General features: G+C 41.3%; 1 protein-coding gene across 7 annotated transcripts in view; it reads left to right on the top strand.

Annotated features, from left to right (window-relative positions):
- Positions 1-21,077, top strand: part of LOC143035337 (BUB3-interacting and GLEBS motif-containing protein ZNF207-like) — a 62,905-nt gene extending 41,828 nt beyond the window's left edge. For 2 of the 7 annotated variants that reach the window (XM_076202303.1, XM_076202299.1), the window contains 3 exons: positions 14,245-14,352; positions 17,626-17,697; positions 18,401-21,077. In XM_076202303.1, coding sequence (XP_076058418.1) covers positions 14,245-14,352; positions 17,626-17,697; positions 18,401-18,501 — 281 coding nt within the window. In that variant the 3' untranslated portion in view covers positions 18,502-21,077. The remainder of the gene's footprint in view (positions 1-14,244; positions 14,353-17,625; positions 17,698-18,400) is intronic. The other 5 variants (XM_076202300.1, XM_076202304.1, XM_076202302.1 and 2 more) reach the window with 5 other exon arrangements.
- The last annotated feature ends 662 nt before the right edge of the window (positions 21,078-21,739 follow it).

The raw sequence follows: 21,739 nt of genomic DNA, 5'->3' as shown, positions 1-21,739 counted from the left end.
AGTCTTGCTTGGTTCTGCGTGAGATTTAACATAAATGGTTTACGGGAGTCTGAAAAGCATGGCATGGAGAGCATGAAATGCTGAGGTTCTTCAATTTTTGCATTAAAAAATGTTTTTTGGAATGCTTGCTGCCTTTATGCCTGAAATTTTTACTTTTTTTATGCAATCTAGACAAATGATGAGAGGTGAAACCTGTGCCATGGCTGCACAGTCTGCAGTTGCAAAAACCTACTAATGCTCAATTGAAAAAAAAATGTAATGAAAGGACTATAATGGAGGGTGAGGCTAGATGGAACAAAATAAACATTTTCTTCATTGGCAATTAAGAACATATACCCTTTTGTTCCGAAGAATACAAACTCTTCTGTACTCCTTACACTAGGATACCTTCGCGTAGCGCGAATATTTCTACTGCGAAATTAAAATCCTCACTCTGTGGGTCTGGGCAACGCTTATCCTCAGTAAGGGGCCCCATTGGGGTAAAGTGGGGGGGGCCCTTGCCCTCCACCACAAGTCTCGCACACTATAACCATTCTCTTCGCAGTAGTGACCGCGTTAACATCTCTCTACTATACATGTTTAGTTTTTATCGGTTTCCCCCTTAATGGGCCGATTCTCAGTCAAACTCCATTATTAGCGCGGCAGCGAACCGTTAATCACTCAACAGTTCTATGTTTACATTTGGGCCGAAAATCAAGCAACCCGCTTCGGTTGTCGCCAGCTCACTCCCAGGACGCTAAGGAGTTCGTCGTCCTTCAATTTCATCGGGGTTTTCCCTACGCCATCCTGTGTCCTGGAATTATTAAGTGCTTCTCCATTTCCTGTATTATTCCCTTAACCGCCACCGGGTATCCTACCCTTCACTGTAAGTATGGAATCTGGTTCCAGTATTGTTGTGGTTCAAGATAGGTTGTGTCCCTTCGCCGAAGGGAGATACCTTTGTCGAAGGGAGATACCTTTGTCTCACCCCCCTTACCGCCAGCCCAAGTGGATCCTCACATTTGGTGTTTCAAGTGTATGGCTCTTAAGTGTTCACCTTCATCCCTGTGTGAGACGTGCATTCAGTGAGATGATAGTCAGTGTTCCGTGTACTTTCATGTTCACAGGAAAGCACATGCAGGGGAAAAGGTGCGCAAGCATAGAAAATGGCTTCCCTCTTCACCCCCCAAAAACAAGAGAAGGCGGACTACGGCTTCAGAGGAGACGAGCAATTCTCTCCCTCCTCCACGGCGTAGTAGACAGGAAGCCAAGTTGTCCTTTATTCCTTTAACCAGGACGGTTAGCGTAGACGGACATGCGCCTCAGGCCGCCTCTAGCTACCGTTCCTGTACGAGATTTTTCCCGGATGAGGTCGCTTGCGACTTGCCCTCGACCCATCCCGGAAACTCGACAGTCGCTCCTCCCAAGCGTAGTAGCCAGGAAGGTGGTACAACGTCCACTTCGAGTCATTCTCAGGCCAAGTTGTCCTCTTCCTTCAACCAGGACGGTTAGCGTAGACGGACATGCGCCTCAGGCCACCGCTCCTGTATGACATTTTTCCCGGATGTGGTCGCTCGCGGCTTGCCCCTGACGCAGGACCTCCCTAGTCATCAGAAAGAATCTGTCAGTCAACCAGGTTCTTCAAGCAGGTATATGGAAGAGCCAGAATACGTTCACTTCCTTTTACCTCAAAGAAGTTATGCGGGAATCTTTAGTGGCCGCCCAAGAAGTCCTGAAAATGATATACCCCTCCTCAAGAGCACACAGCCGACCCTGACAACTCATCCAGGTTCTGGCTCGGCATCTGCAGGGATAACTTTCCAAAGTCCTTCTCATACTCTTACATTCCTTTACCTCACCCGCGGGCTCTCAAGCATTCCAAGGGAATCAATTCAAGCCCTTCAGTGGTACAAAAGTGATTATAACCTGTCTGTCTCCACTCCAGGGAACAGAAAGGGGTGCACTTCAAAGTGAGGGGAATGTATAGGGGTCTGGTCAACATAGTGTTAGCACACTAGATTTTCCTTACAGCGGTTTCCCAGGCTAGATAACGACTTCCTTCCCTCCTAAGTCCGAGTCTCCTAGTGTAAGGAGTACCGAGGAGTTTGTATTCTTCGGAACAAATGTAATTTTCGCAGGAAAATTAAGTTTTCCCTGATACAAACCTGAGGTACTCCTTACCTTTAACCCCTTCCATACGGTGCCGCACACGTAGGCGTCATGAGGAGCAAGTGGATTCGCGACGCTGCCATATCGGCGTCTCGATTATATTTATTGTAGTCGCCCCTGTGTTTTTACATTCTCCCAAATGTGCCCTGAATCCCATTCTCTGTGGTTTTCAAAATTCGCGGGTGAAAGAGAGAACGATCGATATAAGCGGCGACTATATTTTATGATGCGAATATTATTACGTTACGTCATACGGCTGGCATTGGCTGCTGCCCGCGAGATTTAAGTCCCGTACTGAAGTGGTTAATGGCCCTCCTCAACCACCCCTCTAAACAGTTCCTTCTCCTTGCCTGACAAACCTTGTGCTTAATTCATACCTGGCTCAGAGAATGGTTATAGTGTGCGAGACTTGTGGTGGAGGGCAAGGCCCCCCCCCCCCCTTTACCCCAATGGGGCCCCTTACTGAGGATAAGCGTTGCCCAGACCCACAGAGTGAGGATTTTAATTTCGCAGTAGAAATATTCGTGCTACGCGAAGGTATCCTAGTGTAAGGAGTACCTCAGGTTTGTATCAGGGAAAAATTAATTTTCCTGCGAAAATTACATGTTTTGATATTTTAAGGAAAACCTGAAGGCCAATTTACAGCATCAGTTAAAGAGGAATACTTCATTGTTCATAGGAAGCACAACACATCACGCTGAAGTGATATGGTAGAGGTGATAAACAAGAGAATTGAGAAGAGTAGCAGAACCAAGAAAGTGATGAGCATTCTTTTTTGATTGGGATTGGTTTCCAGACATAACTACGGAGATATATAATAGAGAATGAAGTTTAATTTTTTACCATGATGAATATTTCAGAGGACTTTCAGTTAGCAACGTTGACATTGAGATAGGTGTGTCATGTATTGATCTGTAGTGTTATAAAGTTGAGAGTAGAGAACTTGGGATGGGATTGTGTTTTTGCTGCTATTAGTATGATTACCTGGACTTCTGTAAGGACGTAAAAGCAAGGTTTGGGCCAAAAAGTGGTGTTTCACATTTGTGAAAATTGTGTGTAAACTTCTGTTGCAGAAATTAGTAGAAAATTTGGAGGAAATGTGAAGATACCTCACTGAGTTGACAAACACAAGTTAGCAGATACAGAAAACGAGAAAGAAATTGCAAGTGGTCATTTGTAACTTGTATGTACTGTGGTGAGTAAATTGACATGTTATTTGAAAGCATGCCAAAATAGATTGTCACAATATACAGCATGAGAACAAGGAAAGGACAAGGGGTAGATCACAGTAAAAGGGATTAGAGGTTGTTTTTTCCATTTCCTAGACTGTGGCTAATCAGGGATTGGAGGTTCTAGGATTCGCTGTTAAGACGATTATGGTTAGCAATCTCCTCATGCTGTGGATGTTCTGAATGACTAATTTTTACTCCATCTCTGAGTGGATGTCGTCATGTATCACCACTGTTGGAGAACAAGATATTCTGGAACCATCAACTAGCTGTGAGCTGACTCCAGTCTCAGGAGAGCTTGCACATTCCACTTGATTCAAATTCAACCACCTTTTGCTTGTGTATTAGGGATTCTTAGTGTATGGTATATACAGGCAGTGCCTTAAATATTCTTAGAAATTACTTTAGGTGAAGTGGGCTAAGGTAGGGATTATAGTGGATTGTAGGAACTTGCAGGTGATTAGTATGCAACTGCTCTCATTGAGACTTGCATTCTCCTTGAATGGATATTCCCCCAACATGATAAAGCTGTTACAGTCTAAGCCAATTGCTTTGCAGTATTAATTGTGTATTATGGTATTACTGACACCCACCCCATCCCCCATAGGCTGCTTCCAGTTGCTTCTATGTGAAAAATACATAAATAAATTGGGGTTGTTTCTTCGTACTGTTTATTACTTCTTCCACCGCAAGTGCTTCTTGAGAAATTCTAACTGGCTTGTATTTTGGTACAATGTGAAGATAAGGTTAAATATGTGGTTGGGTTTGAGTCCTTTGATGATGCAAAATAATGATTATGGCCAGATATTAGGGCTGTATTTATAATAATATTGAATTTTAGAACTGCCATTAAAAACAGGTAGGCCAACTAATTCCAAACACTATAGAATCTGTGGCTAGTTCTGAAAGCAATTGTTTGTGTTCATACCATGAGTTAATACCAGAAACAATACTAAACCCCATTTTCTTAAACAGTTATTTGAAGGAGGTTTGGATGGTGAAAAATTTGAGTAACATGTCCCAGAAATTCCTGTATTAATAACTTTTTTAATAAACTTTTGCATATAAATAGAGGGATGGTAGTGGGGTACCCTACAACCAAGCCAGTCCACCTCCTGCCAATATAGTTCAGTTTGGTTTTGGTTAGGTGTAAGCACTTCATCACCCTTGGTATATGTAGGGTCTTGTTTTCTTGCCAAGGTCTTGGTAGGGCAGTTTCTCTCTCTCTCTCTCTCTCTCTCTCTCTCTCCTCTCTCTCTCTCTCTCTCTCTCTCTCTCTCTCTCTCTCTCTCTCTCTCTCTCTCTCACTCTCTCTCTCTCTCACACTCACACTCTCTCACTCTCCTCTCACTCTCTCACTCTCCTCTCTCTCTCCTCTCTCTCTCCTCTCTCTCTCCTCTCTCTCTCCCTCTCATATATCATGTTAGGATAATTTTTGTCTACCTTTAACTTTCATTTTGTACCACTATGCTTAGATAAAAGTTCTTTTTCATGTTTCCCATATACAGCTTAATTATTTAGTCCATTCTCAGTATGCCAAATTAACTAAATCATCTTATTTAAATAACTTGTATTTTGTGTTAACGAGTAAGTACAAGGGAGGGTGGGAGTGTGAGCTTGTGTCTTTTCTCGGTCCCGGGACCGTATTCATGTCCCTACTTACTTTTGATAAATCGGTTTTTGTAATACTTATTTTTCACATTCAGCCTTCCTGCCGTGCATCCATCATGCTTCATTGCTATGGTTTGTTTCTGATGGTTTATATATGTTATATTCAGCTTACGGAGAACTCTACTTCCTTACTTACGGAAGTTACCCACGAAACCATACTCACCCTGTCCACATCCCCACTTGTCAATTTTGTAACATTATTCAACCAAATTGTTGTATCATTCTTGTGTTTTTAGTTTCTTGCTGGCATCAATTTACAGTACCACTTGTCTTGCTCCGCTTGTGAACACAAGGATGTTTCTTTTCCATGGCCTACATTTATATTTTCTTTGTTGTAGTCTGCATACATTAGAATATTCAGTCTTTCTCACTTTCTTACGTATTTGTTTATTGACTGCCTACAGTGTACATTGGCATTAGATCTTTGTTGTGTATGCTTAAATACTGGCTTTCCCAACTCTTGATTCCCTTTTATATTTTCTGATAACCTCAGTTAAGAGCAGGAACAATGCATATTGAATGGGGAATTTGTCTTGCGATCCTCTGTTTTGTATTATGTATTGCCTCCTACTGGGGAAATTAAACATTCTTATAGTGTTGTGTATGATCCAGTTTTGTGTTGTGAATTTAGCTCTTGGAAAGGTAGGCAATTTTTTTACCACATCACTCAAAATCTTTTCGTTGTTTGTCGTTGTTTATCGTACATTTGTGTAGAAGAGGAACTATTTGCATGCAAAGTACAGTACCCATAAGAAATTGTGGTGTATGGTGAAAATCAATGTTTTATAGCATGGTTTGGTTATGTTGGGCCTTTAAGTGCCAATTAAATAGAAAAGTTATTTTTTCTATTTGTATGGCAATTAAGATTTTAATTATCTATGTCACTTAGGCTGTTAGTGAGTGGTAACATGAATTTATGAGCTCTGGCTAGAATATACTATACAGAGGCCGAATTGTTACAATTAGTTTGGGATATGAGATATAAGGAAGTTTCTAGTGATATTAGAAGACAAGTTTACACTTCATTTAACCCTTTGATGAGTGAGGAGTTTAATATGCTAAATGAGGATGAAATAAACATGTAAAATAAGGGCTCTCCATTATTGTTATTTATTTATTTTTATTTATTTTTGTTGGGGGGGGGCAGAACTAATATGAGGACTTCATTTAACCCGTTGATGAATGAGGATGGAATAAACATGTAAAATAAAGGCCCTCAATTATTATATATTTATTTTATTATTATTTTATTTTTTATTTATTTATTTTTATCCCCCCCCCAAAAAAAAAAGTTGTTGGGCAGAACTAAAATGGAAGAACACATTTCTGTATGATGACCTACAAACCTGAAGCAGGTCATAATGGGCTAGACAGTATGTTATAATCGAGGTAGTTTTATTACTTACTGAAACTTCGTGGTTCCTATGAACAAAATAAGAAACATACAAGTGCTGAAAAGTGTTTTTAAGCGAGTTAACACTAGCACATAAAGTATTGAATTTTCCGTCAAAATTTAATTAGAACGGCAATAGACCAAAAGCATTGTATGTCAGGCAATTTGGTCACCACCTTTCACACTTGACAGCCTGTGGCTTGCATGCCACAATGCTTATTGTCTGGTTGGTGAAATAAATTTCATTAAGTGTGTATTAATAATTGTATTGTGTTTTGCTGATTGGGAATCTGCAACCCTTTGGTAGCTGGCAGTGGTCCTTGGGTTCTTGCATAGATTTCTGGGAAGATGTCGGAGTTGTATTGATGTAGGACCGTTTCGGTGTCACTAGCTTATATTAGGGTGGGGTAATGTGATAATGATATTTTGCATTTTACAATGTATGGTCTTATTGTACCTCTTATCATTATGCCCATGTGTACATCAAAGGATATGAATGGTTGAATAATATAAACTAGGGAAGTAGTTTGCCCATGAGACCAATATTTCAGATCAAATTATACATAACTTTTTTAAGTAGATATGGTTGTATAAGTAGCCTTGATAATATAGTTGAAGAGGGTATAAATGTGCTATTTTAGTAATGGCAGGTGGTTCTGCACCTCATGTACAACCAGTGTAATTGTAGTAAAGGTCCTGACTAGGTTAAATGTAGTTTTGTTTGTAAATGTCTTTGGTGCACAATATCCCCCAGTTCGCATTCACTTGTCGAAAATGCCATGGGCTTTACATGAGCCAGGTGCACTATGACCAGACAAGGTATAATGTGCAGCAAAAGGGTTTGCAATACAAAGGTCACATACTTAGAAAAGGTATCTTGCAGACAGTAAAGCACTGAGACATGCAATCCTTTTCCTTCTTTCCCCTTACCTTGTCCCCCCCTTTTTCTCTCCCTTCCCTTGCCCCCCCCTGTATGTCCCCTTTTTCCTTGTTCCCCCTTTATATCCCCTTTTCCCATCCCTATTCCCCACAAACAAATACAATTTCCATATTTCAATCTTGCTTCTATGGTTGCCTCCATATGTCCTGTGGGCACAATTGCCATGGTTCCAGCATTTTTGTTCAGTCCTATGCATCCCAGGTAACCTTGTGGGTTTGTTCAGGTCAATAGTACGAGTATATACCAATGGCTTTTCCCACTTACAAGGGAGGTAGCCAAAATCAAACGTATAAATCCACTCACACTCTTTTCATCCTCACATGCTCCACACCCATTCACCACCCCTCCTCCATCTTTTCTTGGCTTGGTAAGGTCAGTAGCATGAATGAGAAAAGAATATGTTTGGAACTGCTTTGCTCTGTCACGAAGAAACCAACTTGTTTTTTTTACTTTTATGAACATTTGGGGTAGATGGTCATCCACAGCCATTTCAAAGCTTGCCAGCAAAACTCCATGAACAGGTTGACTGGAACAAAGGGATTCCATTTGAACATTGCTGTTTGGAGAAATAAAACCTCTGCTGCATGCTAGGCAACCACCAAGCCCCCACCCCTGACTTGAGGTGGAAGACTTCTAATATGATGACTACTGCTGTATAGGTGATAATCATAAGCCTGTGATTCAGCAGACTATTATCATCAGAGTTGATATTTGTGGTCATTACACATCAGATTCAGCACACTTTTAATTCCCTTTTACTAGGGTTCAGCAATATTGCAAAAGTCGCTATATAGCTTGTAAAGATATCTTTGCATACTTTTTCAGTTTCCTGTCTAGGTTTTTATTATGGTCATTCCTTATAATGCTTGTACCAGGAAAACCTTAATTATAAGGAAACTGCAGTCGCTGAATGCTTCTTTAAACAGTCTGTGAGTTTCTGCTGCTTTGTTGTTGGTCATGAAACAAAGCTAGATGCAGATTCTTTGCTCAAAGAAGTCTACCATCATAAAATTGGTGAACCACCATAACATTACAAAGTTTAGTGGATTTAGTCCATTTGTGTTCACATGTGCGTGCACACACACACACGCAAGTTGATGAGAGAAGCATATTTGACTGCCTCTTTGTTACAGTTTTGTCCTCAAGGATTTAAGTGTTGGCTATTGTTGATGAAATTCCAAGAGTGTGGCTCTGTATCTAATGGCAGATAGCCATACTGAATCTTATTTTCCCCCATTATTCGTATTAGAACTACTGAATAGCACCTCCATGTTCCTAAACTTCTTTCCCCTCCAGGTTCCCCATCTTATTTCCTTCCTTTTTTCTTTTCCCTTCTCTTCTCCTCCCTTTCCTTCCTTTCCTTGCATTAGACTTCATCTCTTCAGCAAGGTAATTGCTGACAGAATACAAAACCATTGCTTATCTCCACTTTCATAAATATTGTTTCTCCTTTGGTCACCATCTCTAAATTCCTTTTCTGGCACTAGAATTAATTTTGATCCATATTTGCTGCAGATGCTCGTTGGTCAAGAGGGTTAGATTGATGCTACTTGTGATGTAGGTCAAGATGACTGGTTCAAACCCTGACACGATGAGTTGGACCAATAGTATGGTTCGTTAAATTCCATACTACCAAGTCCTCTGTAAAGGGTGCTGTCATAGACCCAAGATAGGGGGAGTTTGCAATATTAAACTGAATCATTTGTCATATTTGCTGCATATACTTCATTGATTAATTGCCCCCCATTCATGTTGTGATCTGCCATCACAGCAAGTTCCTGTCCATTTTATTCCTTGCACCTACATTCTCCCTACCGTTTCATCATGTTTAGGAATTTTGTCCATTCCACAAATACCACAAATGTTCTATAGTTTATTTGAACTGCATAGTCTTTCTGTAGGTTATTCACTGCTCAGTAAATTTTGTTTTATTTCAATTGGTTACTGTCCTACATGAATGAAGTTCATTTCCATATAGTATTTTGATTGTCATTTTATTCTTTTATGGCTGTTTCCCTTTTTAAAACTCCAAGACCTTGACATTCTTCAAAGCTGAAAAAATTACCTTCATGAGGGTGGAAAAAGTCTTGAAAGGCTGTACAGTTAACCACTTCAGTACGAGTCGACTTTTTGCGTGCAGTTTGAGCTACCATATGTATGATTCATCACACTACTCGCATTATACAATAAAATTCATGTGATCAAACCGGTTCACAGAATCCAGGAGTAACATATGTACAACTACAAAAAATATAGTTGATAGGGTAGTTTTTTCGATGTACGTGTTTATCTTGGGTTTTTTACCTAGTTGTATCTAACTGGAAGGGGAGCTACACTCATGGTGTCCCGTCTCGGTATCTTGCCATATCCAATTTGCTCTTAAATTCATGTATTCTTTTTGGCACACATTGTTTTGTCTAGTATGTTCTAAAATCCACCACTCTGGGGAATGCTGTTTTTTCCATGTCTCTTCCATAACTGTCATTTTTTTAGTTTCCTTTCATGTCCTCTTGTGTTTTGCTTATCCCAATTTAGTAAGTCATCTCTGTCAAGGACTTTCACACTACAAAGGATTACAAAGGCGGAGCATGCTGGCAGGAGACCTTTTTTCTGAAGATGGTCAACAAGTCTCCTCTTTCTCTTTGTTGTTCCAGTCGGTAGTTCTAGTTTTGACAATCTTTCTTCATACGACATTTTTGATAGTGTTGGGGCCATCTTCATAGTTCTTTGGATTCTCTCAATTTTCCTTGTGTCGCTGCGTACTCCAATTTAGGCCTTATCAGTGTGACTAGTATTTTCTTTACTATTTCTTCATCCAAGTAAGTAAAAGCCACCTTCATTGATCTTAGCAAGTTATAGGTTTTGCCGACAATTCTGTTTATATGTTTGTCAGGAGACACATCTTTTGTGATGATCATCCCCAGGTCTTTTTCAGATCCCACAATTGTTACTTCCTTTTCACCAATTGTCCTGTTTTTTTTCCTCTTCCTCATCCTTCTCTAAATTTCATTATGCTACATTTCTTAATGTTGAAGTCCACTTCCCATGACTCCATTCCCAGACCCTGTTCAGATCTGGTGAGTCACAGTCTGTTTCAGTGTTTTCTTTAACATTTTTGCATCGTTTGTGTGTATGTGTCGAGTTTTTGGAATAGGATTAATGCTCTCAGTTTCACCCTTCTGTTTTAGTTGTCATTTCAGTTTATTCAGCTGAGAGGGAAACCTGTTGTCCAATAAAAGGGTTGGAGAAGATATAATTAAACAAGGTCTAATAATAAAGACGAAAGTAGGCCCTTCAAGGGTACAAAATTGTCTGGCATTAAACAGTGTGTAGAAGACACATTTTGTTTAATGCTAGACAACTGAAAGGTGCTTATCAAAATAAATGCTGTCCAACAACAAAAAGCCTCTTATGACATTTTGCTGGTGAGTGAGAGGGTTTTTTTTTATTTTATTTTTCCTTCTTCTTCCTCTTCTTACGGAGGGAATATTGATTTAGTAATCCTAGCAGAGGGGTGGTGTCTCTCTATGTGTGTGTCGTCGTCTTCTCCTTTTATATATATGTACATACATACACCAAGGCATTTTCCCCATTACAAGGGAGGTAGCCAAAAAGGAAAAGTCATAAAATCATTTCCATCCATTTCATCCCTGAATACACTCCACACCCATTCACCCTCCCTCATCTTAGCACCTCCTGGATGACGGGTCATCCCTGCACCTTGTCCACTGCCCTGGGTCAGAAGCAGTGTCGCAAGACACAGCACATCCACAGCAAGGCGGCTTCATTAAATTGGCAACCCTCCCCCCTCTCCATCCCCCCATTACATAAAAGGAGAAGACGGGGAGAAATCCCTTCGGGCTGCATCAAATTTTGCTCGCCCATTCCACCTCATGCAATCACATCATCCATATACAACCATTCTCCATTCACCCGTCTTCTGTCCTCTCCCGTCCTTCCTCAACAGACATTCCCCTCTTCCCCAAAGCCCCCTTCACCCCATCCATCCACCTCATCCAAGGACATCCCCTCATGTTCACTCCCTCCACATCTGCCTTCCATACCTCTTTTACTAGTCTTTCTTCACTCATTCTTTCCATGTGTCCAAACCATTCTAATATTCTTTCATCAACCCTATCTCCCAACTCCTTTTCCACCCCTGTTCTCCTCCTCACCTCCTCATTTCTCACTCTATCTAGTCTAGTAATCCCCCATCATATTCTCAGACACCTCATCTCAAACACATTCGAACTCCTCTCTTCTTCTCTTATGTTCCATGTTTCTGCCCCATACAGTGCTGTTGGCACAATCACTCCTTCATACAGTCTCCTCTTAGCATCCATTCCCAAATGTCTATTCCTCATTACACTCTTTAATCCACCAAGGCATTTACTCGCTTCTCTCAATCTACATTCTATCTCCACCTTCACTCCACCTTTTCCTGCCACAGTTGCACCCAAGTATCTAAAACTATCCACTTCCTCCAGTCGCTCTCCCTTAATGCTCACTTCCAGTCTACTGCCACTTTCACCCCTTGTACATCTCATCACCTTACTTTTACCCACATTTATCTTTAGCTTTCTTCTATCACATACTCTCCCAAACTCTGTCACCAACTTCCTCAATCCCTCCTCCGATCCTGCCACAAGTGCAGTGTCGTCCGCAAACAACAGCTGGCTCACCTCCCACTTTTCTCCATTTTCTTTAACCATCTCCAATCCCTTGCCCACTACCCTTGCATTTACCTCTCGCACCACCCCATTCATGTATAAGTTGAACAGCCAGGGTGACATAACACATCCTTCATGAAGTCCCACCTTTACCTCGAACTACTCACTCTCTCCATTTCTAATCCTGATACAAGCTCTACTACTCTCATAAAAACTCTTGACAGCTCCCAGAAACTTTCTTCCTATCCTGTGTATCTGCATAACCTCCCACAGTGCCTTTGTCTACTCTATCATAAGCCTTTTCCAGATTCATAAAAGCCCAAAAAACATCCTTCCCCTTTCCTATAGCTTTCTCACATATGTCTTACCACAAAGATCTGATCTACACAACCTCTACCTGTCCTAAATCCACACTGTTCCTCACCAATTACTCCCTCTGTTCCTCTCCTAATGCTCTCAATCAAGATCCTCCCATAAGCCTTCCCAACTACACTTAAGCTAATCCCTCTGAAACTACTACATTCACACTTGTCCCCTTTTCCCTTGTAAAGAGGAACTATACAGGCACTCCTCCAGTTCTCCGGCACTCTACCCTCTCTCCAGCAAACATTAAATAACCTCACCAGCCAGTCCACCATCACTCTACCTCCTTTTTTTAGACATTCTGCATGGCATCCATCCAGACCAGGTGCCTTACCTGCTTTCATCATCTTAACAACTGCCTTCACCTCATCCTTCCTTATTTCTCCTCCATTCTCCTCATTCATCACTCTCATTTTCTTCGCATTTCCCACTGCAGCTATCTTTCCCTCCCTATCCTCCTTCACATTTAGCAACTCCCTAAAATATTCTGCCCATCTTTCCCTTACTGCCTTCTCTTCCATTATCATCTCTCCATCTGCACCTTTTACCTTTTCTTCTCTACTTGATTTGCCTCCTCGTCCTCTCTTAATTTCTTTCCAAAACATCTTTTTATTACTTTCAAAATTTTGTCATACTCTTACCCCATTTCACATCTGCTCTCCTCTTTGCCTCCTTTACCTTTTGCTTTACTTCTCTTTTCTTTTCTTTGTACCTCTCATATGACTCCCTTGTCCTATTTTGTAACCAATCTGTGAAAGCTCGCTTCTCTTCTCCAACCTTCTTTGTTTCCTCATCCCACCACTCACTACCCTTTCTTCTATTTCCTCCTGTCCTTCTTGTTCCACACACCATCCTTGCACACTTTATGACTCCCTCCTTGAACCATCCCCATTTCTCTTCCACACCTAGCTCTACTCTATCCTTCACTCCCTCCCACTCCTTCAGCTTCTTTTCATACTCCTTTTCCTTTTCATTCAAAGAGTTCACTCTAAGAACCTCCCTACCTTTTGTCCCTTTCCTCTTTCTCCATCTATCCTCCACTCTCAACTTACCTTCCACTAAAAAATTATCTGACATTCCCCCACCCACCCACATGTACATCCTTAACTCTTCCTATCATAATCCTATTTACCACTACATAATCCATTAACGCTCTATCTACCACCCTTCCATCCACCACCCTCTCCCATGTGTACTTATGCTTGACTTTCTTCCGAAACACTGTATTTGCTATCATCAACTCTCTTTCTAGACACATTTCCACCATCAACTCTCCACTACGATTCTTTCCTGGAACTCCACATTTCCCAACCACTCCATCGATTGGACCATTTCCTACCCTAGCATTAAGGTCTCCCAGTACTATTACATTGACATTTTTCCCTAAATCCTCTATGCACTCATTTCAATCTATCCAAAAGGCCTCCCTTTCTTCTACACTCTTCTCACTGCCAGGCCCATATGCACTTACAAAGACCCACATCTCCTTTCCCAGTTTCACTTTCATCCACATTATCCTTGAGGAAACCCTTCCACTCCACTACACATTTACCTATCTCTTCACTTACTAGAATAGCCACCCCTTCCCTCCCTCGCCCTCTCTTCACTCCTGATAACCTCCCACTTATACTCCCAAACTTACACTCACCCTTCCCTTTCAACTTAGTTTCACTCAAAGCCAAACATCCATCTTTCTTCTCACAAACATACTACCTATCTCTTCCCTTATACTCTCATCTGTACCACATCCACGCTCATTAAAAGACCCAAACCTTAGGGTGCTGGTCCGAAAACTCCCAGACCCTCTTATGCCTTTACTTTTTCATTTAGGAATGTCCCATGTGGGGCTACAAGGAGAAGGATGCCTATTCCCACTCCGCGTCCCTTTCTTCCCGCCTCTTACGATCCGAGAGGGAACACTTTGCAAAGAACTGTTTGGTCTGTACATATTTGTCTGTATATTTCATGATTTTAATACAGTGGATGGTTTCGTTAGTAATGTATCAATTCTTCGAATTCATCCTCTGTCAGAAAGTGGTGCACTAGGTTTTGCTTAGTGACATTTGCTAAATATTATATAAACGATAAAGTATGTCTATTGCCTAAAAAAATCTATCTTATTCTCAGTCGTGCAGCTTTTTTATGGTAGGGAAATAATTTTTGGTCTAAGAGGAATGCTTATCACTTTATTCGTATAATTTTTGTTTTACTGAAATCTCTCCTTCACCACCTCACTGACTCCACCTCATTAAGGTAATTATATCTCTGAGGATAGAAGAGTAATTGTTAATGAATATTTATTTGTTTATTATTTTATTTATTTATTTGTGTATTTATTTATTTATTTATTTCCCATATAGATAGGGAGGGGGGGGAAGGCATCATATAAATTTCAAGATGTATTGCTGCATTTGTTAAAAATGTGGGTTTGTTATAACAAAATCTATAAAAGCTATAGGGCTAGTTTGGGATATCTTGTGGATTCAATCATAGCACTAGTATAGGCATTCTCCTTTCCTCTGCCGTATTTTGACTTCAGAATGTAGTGATTATCTCGTAGGAAAATTGGCAAGTTGATTTTTTTTTCTTTTCTTTTTTTTTTCTTTTTCTTCTTCTTCACATTGTGTCTGGATTTCATTCTTTCCCAATATTCTCACCCCAAGAGAGCCTTGTATATTTTGCTTTTTCTTATTAATGTCACGATATATTACCTTCAAGCAGCAGTTTTATAAAACCGTAGTATTTTGGAAGCATTGATTTTTTTTTTTTTTTTTTTTTCTTCCCTCTCTCTCTCCAATTATTAAGTAATTACTAGTTCATAATTTGAAAAACTATTCTTTAGTATATGACAATTTTGTTCATTTCAGTGCATTATCTTAATGGTGATTGATGTAATGTTACAAATTTTTTAAAGTTCCTTTTTGAAACCCTTTCATGCTATTATGAATTTTTTATTCATTTTCCCCATAATTTTTGCTCTGCTAGTAAATTGACACCCGATATTCGATCCTCTTCCCCTTGAAGCTTTGCATTGCATTCTTATGGAAACCCTTCAGCACAATGGTATCCGGTGAAGATTATTGAGTAATTATTGGTTAATTGGTGTGTTCAAAGTTTTTTTGCACCTTTTAATTATTCAATTCAGGGGTGGATCATAGACTGAGGAAGACACGTTCATTTTGGGTCCACCTTGTTGAGAAAGAAGACTGTTGACCCCTTTGATCCAATGCTCTTTACAGATTTTGATCTGGCTAACACATGATTTTCCGAGGGGCACGTTCTGGAAAAAATGGGCTCTCGAGCTCCTCGGTAGAATGGAGTTGTCTGGAGATTTTGCTAGAAAGAAAAAAATCTTAGAGTGTCCTTGGGTGGAAGGGGGTGAAATACCAGTGTTGAGGGGGAGGTTAATGTTAAGAGTATTATTGCATATTAGATTTTTGCCTGCTGTAGTAGTTGAAGCTAAACTTTACTTGAAATGTATACATTGCAAAATGCAAGTGGAATAACTTGGGAATTGCTGTTTATGGAATCACTTGCTCGTGTGTTTGTGCTTGATAATCTCGTGTAAAACCGCCTGCTCCGCATGATTTCCCTCCTGGTAACTAGTTACTAACCCAAAAAATACTATGGCACACGGATCTTTTTGTATCAAGCACCAGATGATTTTGTTAAGCTGAGGAATGTGCGCTGGACAAACAAGGGTAGTAGTCTAATTAGGGTTTGTTCCTCAGCTGATCACTATCATTTGGTGTTTACCCTAACAAAAATTATCTAGTGTTCCTCGATGAAGAAAGGGTTAAACGAAGTATTTGTCATTCAGATCTCTTGCAAAAATTCTCGGAAATTTAGCTTCAATAGGAAGCACCTGAAACAAGATGGGTAACAAAACTCGTGTTAACTAACCAGTAGGCCCGTGATTAACTCCATAGATATTGTGGCATGCTGCAGGTATTGTGGCAATTGTCCAAATTATTTTTTCCATTGATGGGGCGGCTAGAGTCTGACTTCAGCCTAAATGGGTTACAATAACAAAACTATGCAGTTGGGAGCTCTTTTGCCATAGCACATACAGTGTGGCTAGAATCGGACTTCAGCCTAAATGGAAAACAGAGTAACAGTTCCTTGCATTTGGGATTTCTTTTGCCATAACACCTACAATGTGGCATTGTAGACAAGGATTAAGAACTTTTTGGCATTTTGAAATGAAGCCAGATTTTACTTCCAAGTGCATTTGTGTGTTAACGTGTTAGTGACAACCACTAACTGAACAAAGCGGAACTCATGCTCATATGAGTCTTGCATTTGGGATCCAGTCAGTTGCAATGGTTCATCCAATATATTCTTTATCTCTTAATAGAATAGAGGTCATGACGATATGCTCTGATTCAGAACCCAGGCAGTAGTAGCAACACATAAAAGTATTAAAGCTCTGAGCCAATGCTACAATTTTAATTTAGACCAAAGCTAACAGCCTAGTGATAAAAAGGAAAAATGAAAGACGAAATGGAAAGACAATGCACCAACCTAAATTAGAATCTTCAGCATTAGATCAAAATGGTTTCATTAACTAAATTTATTTTTGTTTGGTTTTGTTGGAAATGGGAGGGAAGGTATTATCCTGGAGAGATGTTATATCTATTTACGATTATTAAGTCGGGAGTGATAGTCAGCAGGTTTTGGGTTAAGCTCGGGTGTGGTGAGGATGTAATTGTCAGGTCCAAGGGAGAGAGAGGGGGGGGGGCAATAAGCAGTCAGTTACGCACAGAGTTACTAGTTGTTGGTTAGTTTTTTATCATTATCAGAAGGGAAGATCTCTTTTGGAGCACATTTCAAAGATGCTTGTGCAAAATAGATCCAGAAATGTAGGGTCAATTGGCGAAAGAAGAATTGCGCAACTAAAGGAAAATGAATTGTGTTAGGCACAGCTGTTGGGGAGTAATGGGTGCAGTCATTTTAGGTTATAGAAAAGGCAGAAGGTTTTCCTTTTTTTCATATTTTTTTTTGGTATGGTCGGGGTCGAAGGTCCGCGTGCCTCTGCTGTCGAGCCACTGGGAGCAAATAGTTGATTACAAGCAGGTGGTGCTGTTAGCAGATGTGTTGTATGGTTATTCAATAACTTACAAATACTTGCAATACCCATACAAAAAAAATTATTTAGTAAAAATTTGATTTATAAGTTTTTTGTTTGTAATTGTAACTATTTGTTCCCAGTGGCTTTACCGCAGGTGCACACGAACTTAAGACCCCGGTTGTACAGCGTTGGTCACATGGTAAGGACAGGAGGTAGTGGAATATTTGTTTTTTGTTAATGAAATATTGCAAGAATGATATTGATGAGCCTATACTATCACTGTGATTGTAATGAAATAGATTTGTTTATATATCTGCAAAGTAGTAGCACAATGCAGTCATCTGTTTTTGAGTGTACATGGACATGCACCCCAGTAAGAGCATTGCTACCTGGTCTGCAAGTGTAGAGTAGAAGCAATTAATTGTGCCGAGGGTTGTTGCCAGTACAAAGGCCTATTGGCACATGTGCTCTCTTTAGGCTGACTCTAGTGTACTCTGTGCTGTTGACATTCTGATCCTGTCTTGCTGTTCTGCTCTTTTATCTGTCCGTGGACTGCTCCCATCAAGTAACTTTTCTACTCTTAAAGTCAACCTTGTCTTTGAAGGTTTTGCTCTTTGTAGTGAGTGCACTGTCTACCAATATATATATATATATTTTTTCCTCCCTTTTTTCTGCTTTGATGCCTCTGTGTGGTGCCGTGCCCGCGTGGTGCAATCAACCACTTAACTCTAGTTGCCTCCCGTTTCTCACTATCACCATAGTGCTGATAGTGAGGGAGGAGGGGGTGAACAGATTTAAGTCATTGAGTGTACATTACCTCTTCCGTTCCTCACCTGCTGCTGACCCGCAGGAGGTGAGCCGACCTGGTGTAATGAATGTGATATTTTGAATGTCGTTCCTTCTTTATACTTGCAGCCATTCCCGGTCACGGCCCCATTGCTCCTGGCTTCGCCGGTCCTCCCATGATGGGTGCCCCCATGGTGGGAGCGCCGCACATGCTGCCAAGGTTCAGGTGACCCCTGAGCCCTGCAGCAATCGAGTCGTCCTTGGTGTGGGTGCTGCCAACGGCTTCGCCAACGTCAGCGTCGTCCTGGGCCAAGCAACGGTATGTAGCCAGCAGGTAGGACGGCCACCATGAGATGCTGAGGTCATCACGCATGCTCTTGTTATAGAGCCTTCTCCCTTCTCTCCACGACCTCTCCCGTACTACCACCTGCCCGCATCAGCACACACATGCGCAGTGGAGTCAGCAGCCGGATATAGCACTCCCATCTGACCATCTCGTAGCCACGATGCACGAAAGACTTAGTGGTTGGTTGGTTGGTCCCGGCCGCTCTAACTACTTTGCGTCATCCACGGGCATTGGCAGATGGAGTGTCAGAAGGCTCTATCGATGATGGTGGGTTTCACTTCTCGGGTAGGAGCTGTCAGTGGAACAGCCTCGTCAGTTTATGTTGTGATTTCTGCCATCAGATGAAATAGTTTGTAATTAATCAGTTTGTTTGTGGATGGGGGGAACCTTTCCCAAACTACCTTTTGTCTGTGTGCCGGCAAGGTATGACGCTTGACACTTAAAACAAAAAAACAAAAAAAAAACAAAAAAGTGTTTTAAAAAAAGGGGAAAAATGTTGATTAAAAAGATATTAAAAAAAAAAAAAAAAAAAAATTACAAAAAAAAAAAAAAAACAAGCAGCCAGTGTCTGTGACCAGCTTTTGGATATGACACCTAATTGTTTGTACTTTCTTGCTTGGCTCCTATTCTTTGGAATGTACAAGCACTTGTACCATAGTAAACTAGGAAATATCATTTTCAATCTGAGTGATATTTGTATACATGTAAACATTGTTTAAGGTAAGAATTGGTTAGTTAGAAGTCGTAGTTCTTGCAGATGCACAGTTGGAGAGGACTTGTTTATCTCCAACTGTCTCAGGTTTGTTAGTCGTTTATGTTTGTCCAAAGCTAATTGTGTACAAAGCTCATGTCAAATGTTGCTCTACTATACAGGAGGTCCTTGAGTACCCGTAAGTACATTTTTATTTCTAAATCATGTAAGTTTGATTTGAATAAGAAATTTTGTAATTTTTCATTCCCACTTTGTTATGAGCAGTGATGTCTTAATGGTAGGGTGTTGCTTGCTTTACATTTATTGTATTTGCACTGTGGTTTATAATAAAGTTTAGAGGACTATGTTAGCAGGCAATCATGTTGTTGTTTGACAGACTACTGTGTACCAAAGTGATAAAGAGGCGGGAAGCAACGTGAGGCTTAAAACCAGGTGAGCCAGCCCAAGGGGACAACCATACATTGCTGCACCAGTGTCTTGGGGCAGGGAAGGGAAGGGAAGGGCAAGGCAGGGCAAGGGTTTGGAGGCCCCAAAGGAAGAAAGTCGTGGAGCCAAGTCTCCACATCAAGCCAGGTCATGTTTTGATCCAAAGGGCTGGGGTTCATGACCTTGATGAGAATGCCTGGAGGAGGAGGAGGAGGAAATGGAGAACAGGAAGGGAGGATAATGTAGTAGCACAAGCATGGGGTTCAGGGCCAAGGGCATTGGCATATATGATGGTTGTCCTCTTCGGGTGCCGTGTCTTCTCTCCGCATGGCGCGCCTCTCCTGTCGTTGCTGCTGCCTGGGGTCGAGGGGCTGTGCACGGCGGGGGGCGGGCGAGGGGGTCCTGCCAGCTGCTGACATTAACAACGAGATTGGTTGCTATTAATAACGACTATGGGGCTTTGGTATTACTGTGTAGTGGAAGCATGACCAGGCGGCGGGTATGGACTCCCTTGCAGCACCGTCGCAACTGCCGGCGGTGCCCGCACGACAGCCAGGTAGGCTGAATTCACAGCACTCAGGCCTCGGCTGTTGGGCCTCTGTCCCCCAACCTGTTGCGGTTTGGTGATTTAGTCACAGCCGACCATAGGTGCTGTTGGACCTGATCGTCCCCAGCCCGGCCCTGCGTGGTGCTTGGGCTCGGTGAATTCCTCTTTGTGTACTGTGGGGAGGGACTTGGCCAAACCACTGTGGGAGTAAGGAGGAGCAGGTGGAGAAGAAGTGAGAAGCAGCAGCTGTGGAAGAGGGGCAAGTGGAGATAGTGTTGGTCTTGGCCACCACCCAGATGGAGAGGGAATCCGGACAGGTGGAAATGGCCTCACCTGACCTGGCCTAGCTCCAGGTCTTGGTAACCGCTCTCCCTCCCTTGCTCCCTCCCACGCTTCCTTCTATGTATGTGGAGAATCCCGTGGTTGCCTGCCCTCCAGTCATTTGGGATGAGTGCCCTCGGCTGAATGGAGCTGTGGCAGGGCAGGAGACCCGGCACCCTAGGTCAGTGCATGGGACGGGACTAGTCAGGGCACCCGACACATCAGAGAGGGGGATGGGAAGGATGGGCAAACCATGGTAGTACAACCCAGAACATGCTAAACCCATTTGTAGTCCTAGTTTATATATATAAATATATATTTCTGCGCCGCTTGGGCTTGCGTGCGCACATTCACAATCACATACACCAAAACATTCTTACACTTGGGTACACACACACACACACACACACACACACACACACACACACACACACACACACACACACACACTCACTCTTACAAAACATATATACAGCACTTCCACACACAAATGTACACACACACACACACACACATACACACACACACACTTACAAAACATATACAGCACTTCCACACACAAATGTACAGCACACAGACACACACAAACACAGACACACACAGAACACCTGTGCAACAAGTTAAGTGTCAAAACTAAGCCACCTCGTCTTTCAAGTGGTTGAAGTGTTTGTTGTACATTTTTAGAGTTTGTGGGAATCACTGGGGAAATTTTCAATATGGCGCCGGTTCTCCTGAATGACGCACGAAGTGGGTAGGATCATTACCAGCCAGGCCTCTCATTTCTTTTTTTGTCCTGCAATGCCTTCCACTTGTAAATTAAAGGAAGAAATAAAAAAGAGAAAAATAAATATGTTTCAATTATCCTACTTTGAAGATGGTTGAAAAAAAAATCATGACTGCTGTTTAATTAATCAAATGGCCTTTGAGGAGTTTCCACTTGTAGTATTTTCACAAAAAAAAAAAAAAAAATCTGTTTTTAAGAGGAATGGCCTTAATGGAAACATGTATAAATCAAAAGAAGATTGAAAATGGCTGTATCATTGAGACAAACTACATGACTACTAAAAATGAACAAGTAAATATAAAGATGAATGAATAGCAATAAATATTTTTTAG

Source organism: Oratosquilla oratoria, chromosome 18 (assembly GCF_046742065.1).
Source record: "Oratosquilla oratoria isolate Oo_2021 chromosome 18, ASM4674206v1, whole genome shotgun sequence".
In the NCBI taxonomy this organism is placed as follows: domain Eukaryota; kingdom Metazoa; phylum Arthropoda; class Malacostraca; order Stomatopoda; family Squillidae; genus Oratosquilla; species Oratosquilla oratoria.
The sequence above is the reverse complement of the archived record's forward strand: the minus strand, read 5'-3'. Positions and strand labels throughout refer to the sequence as shown.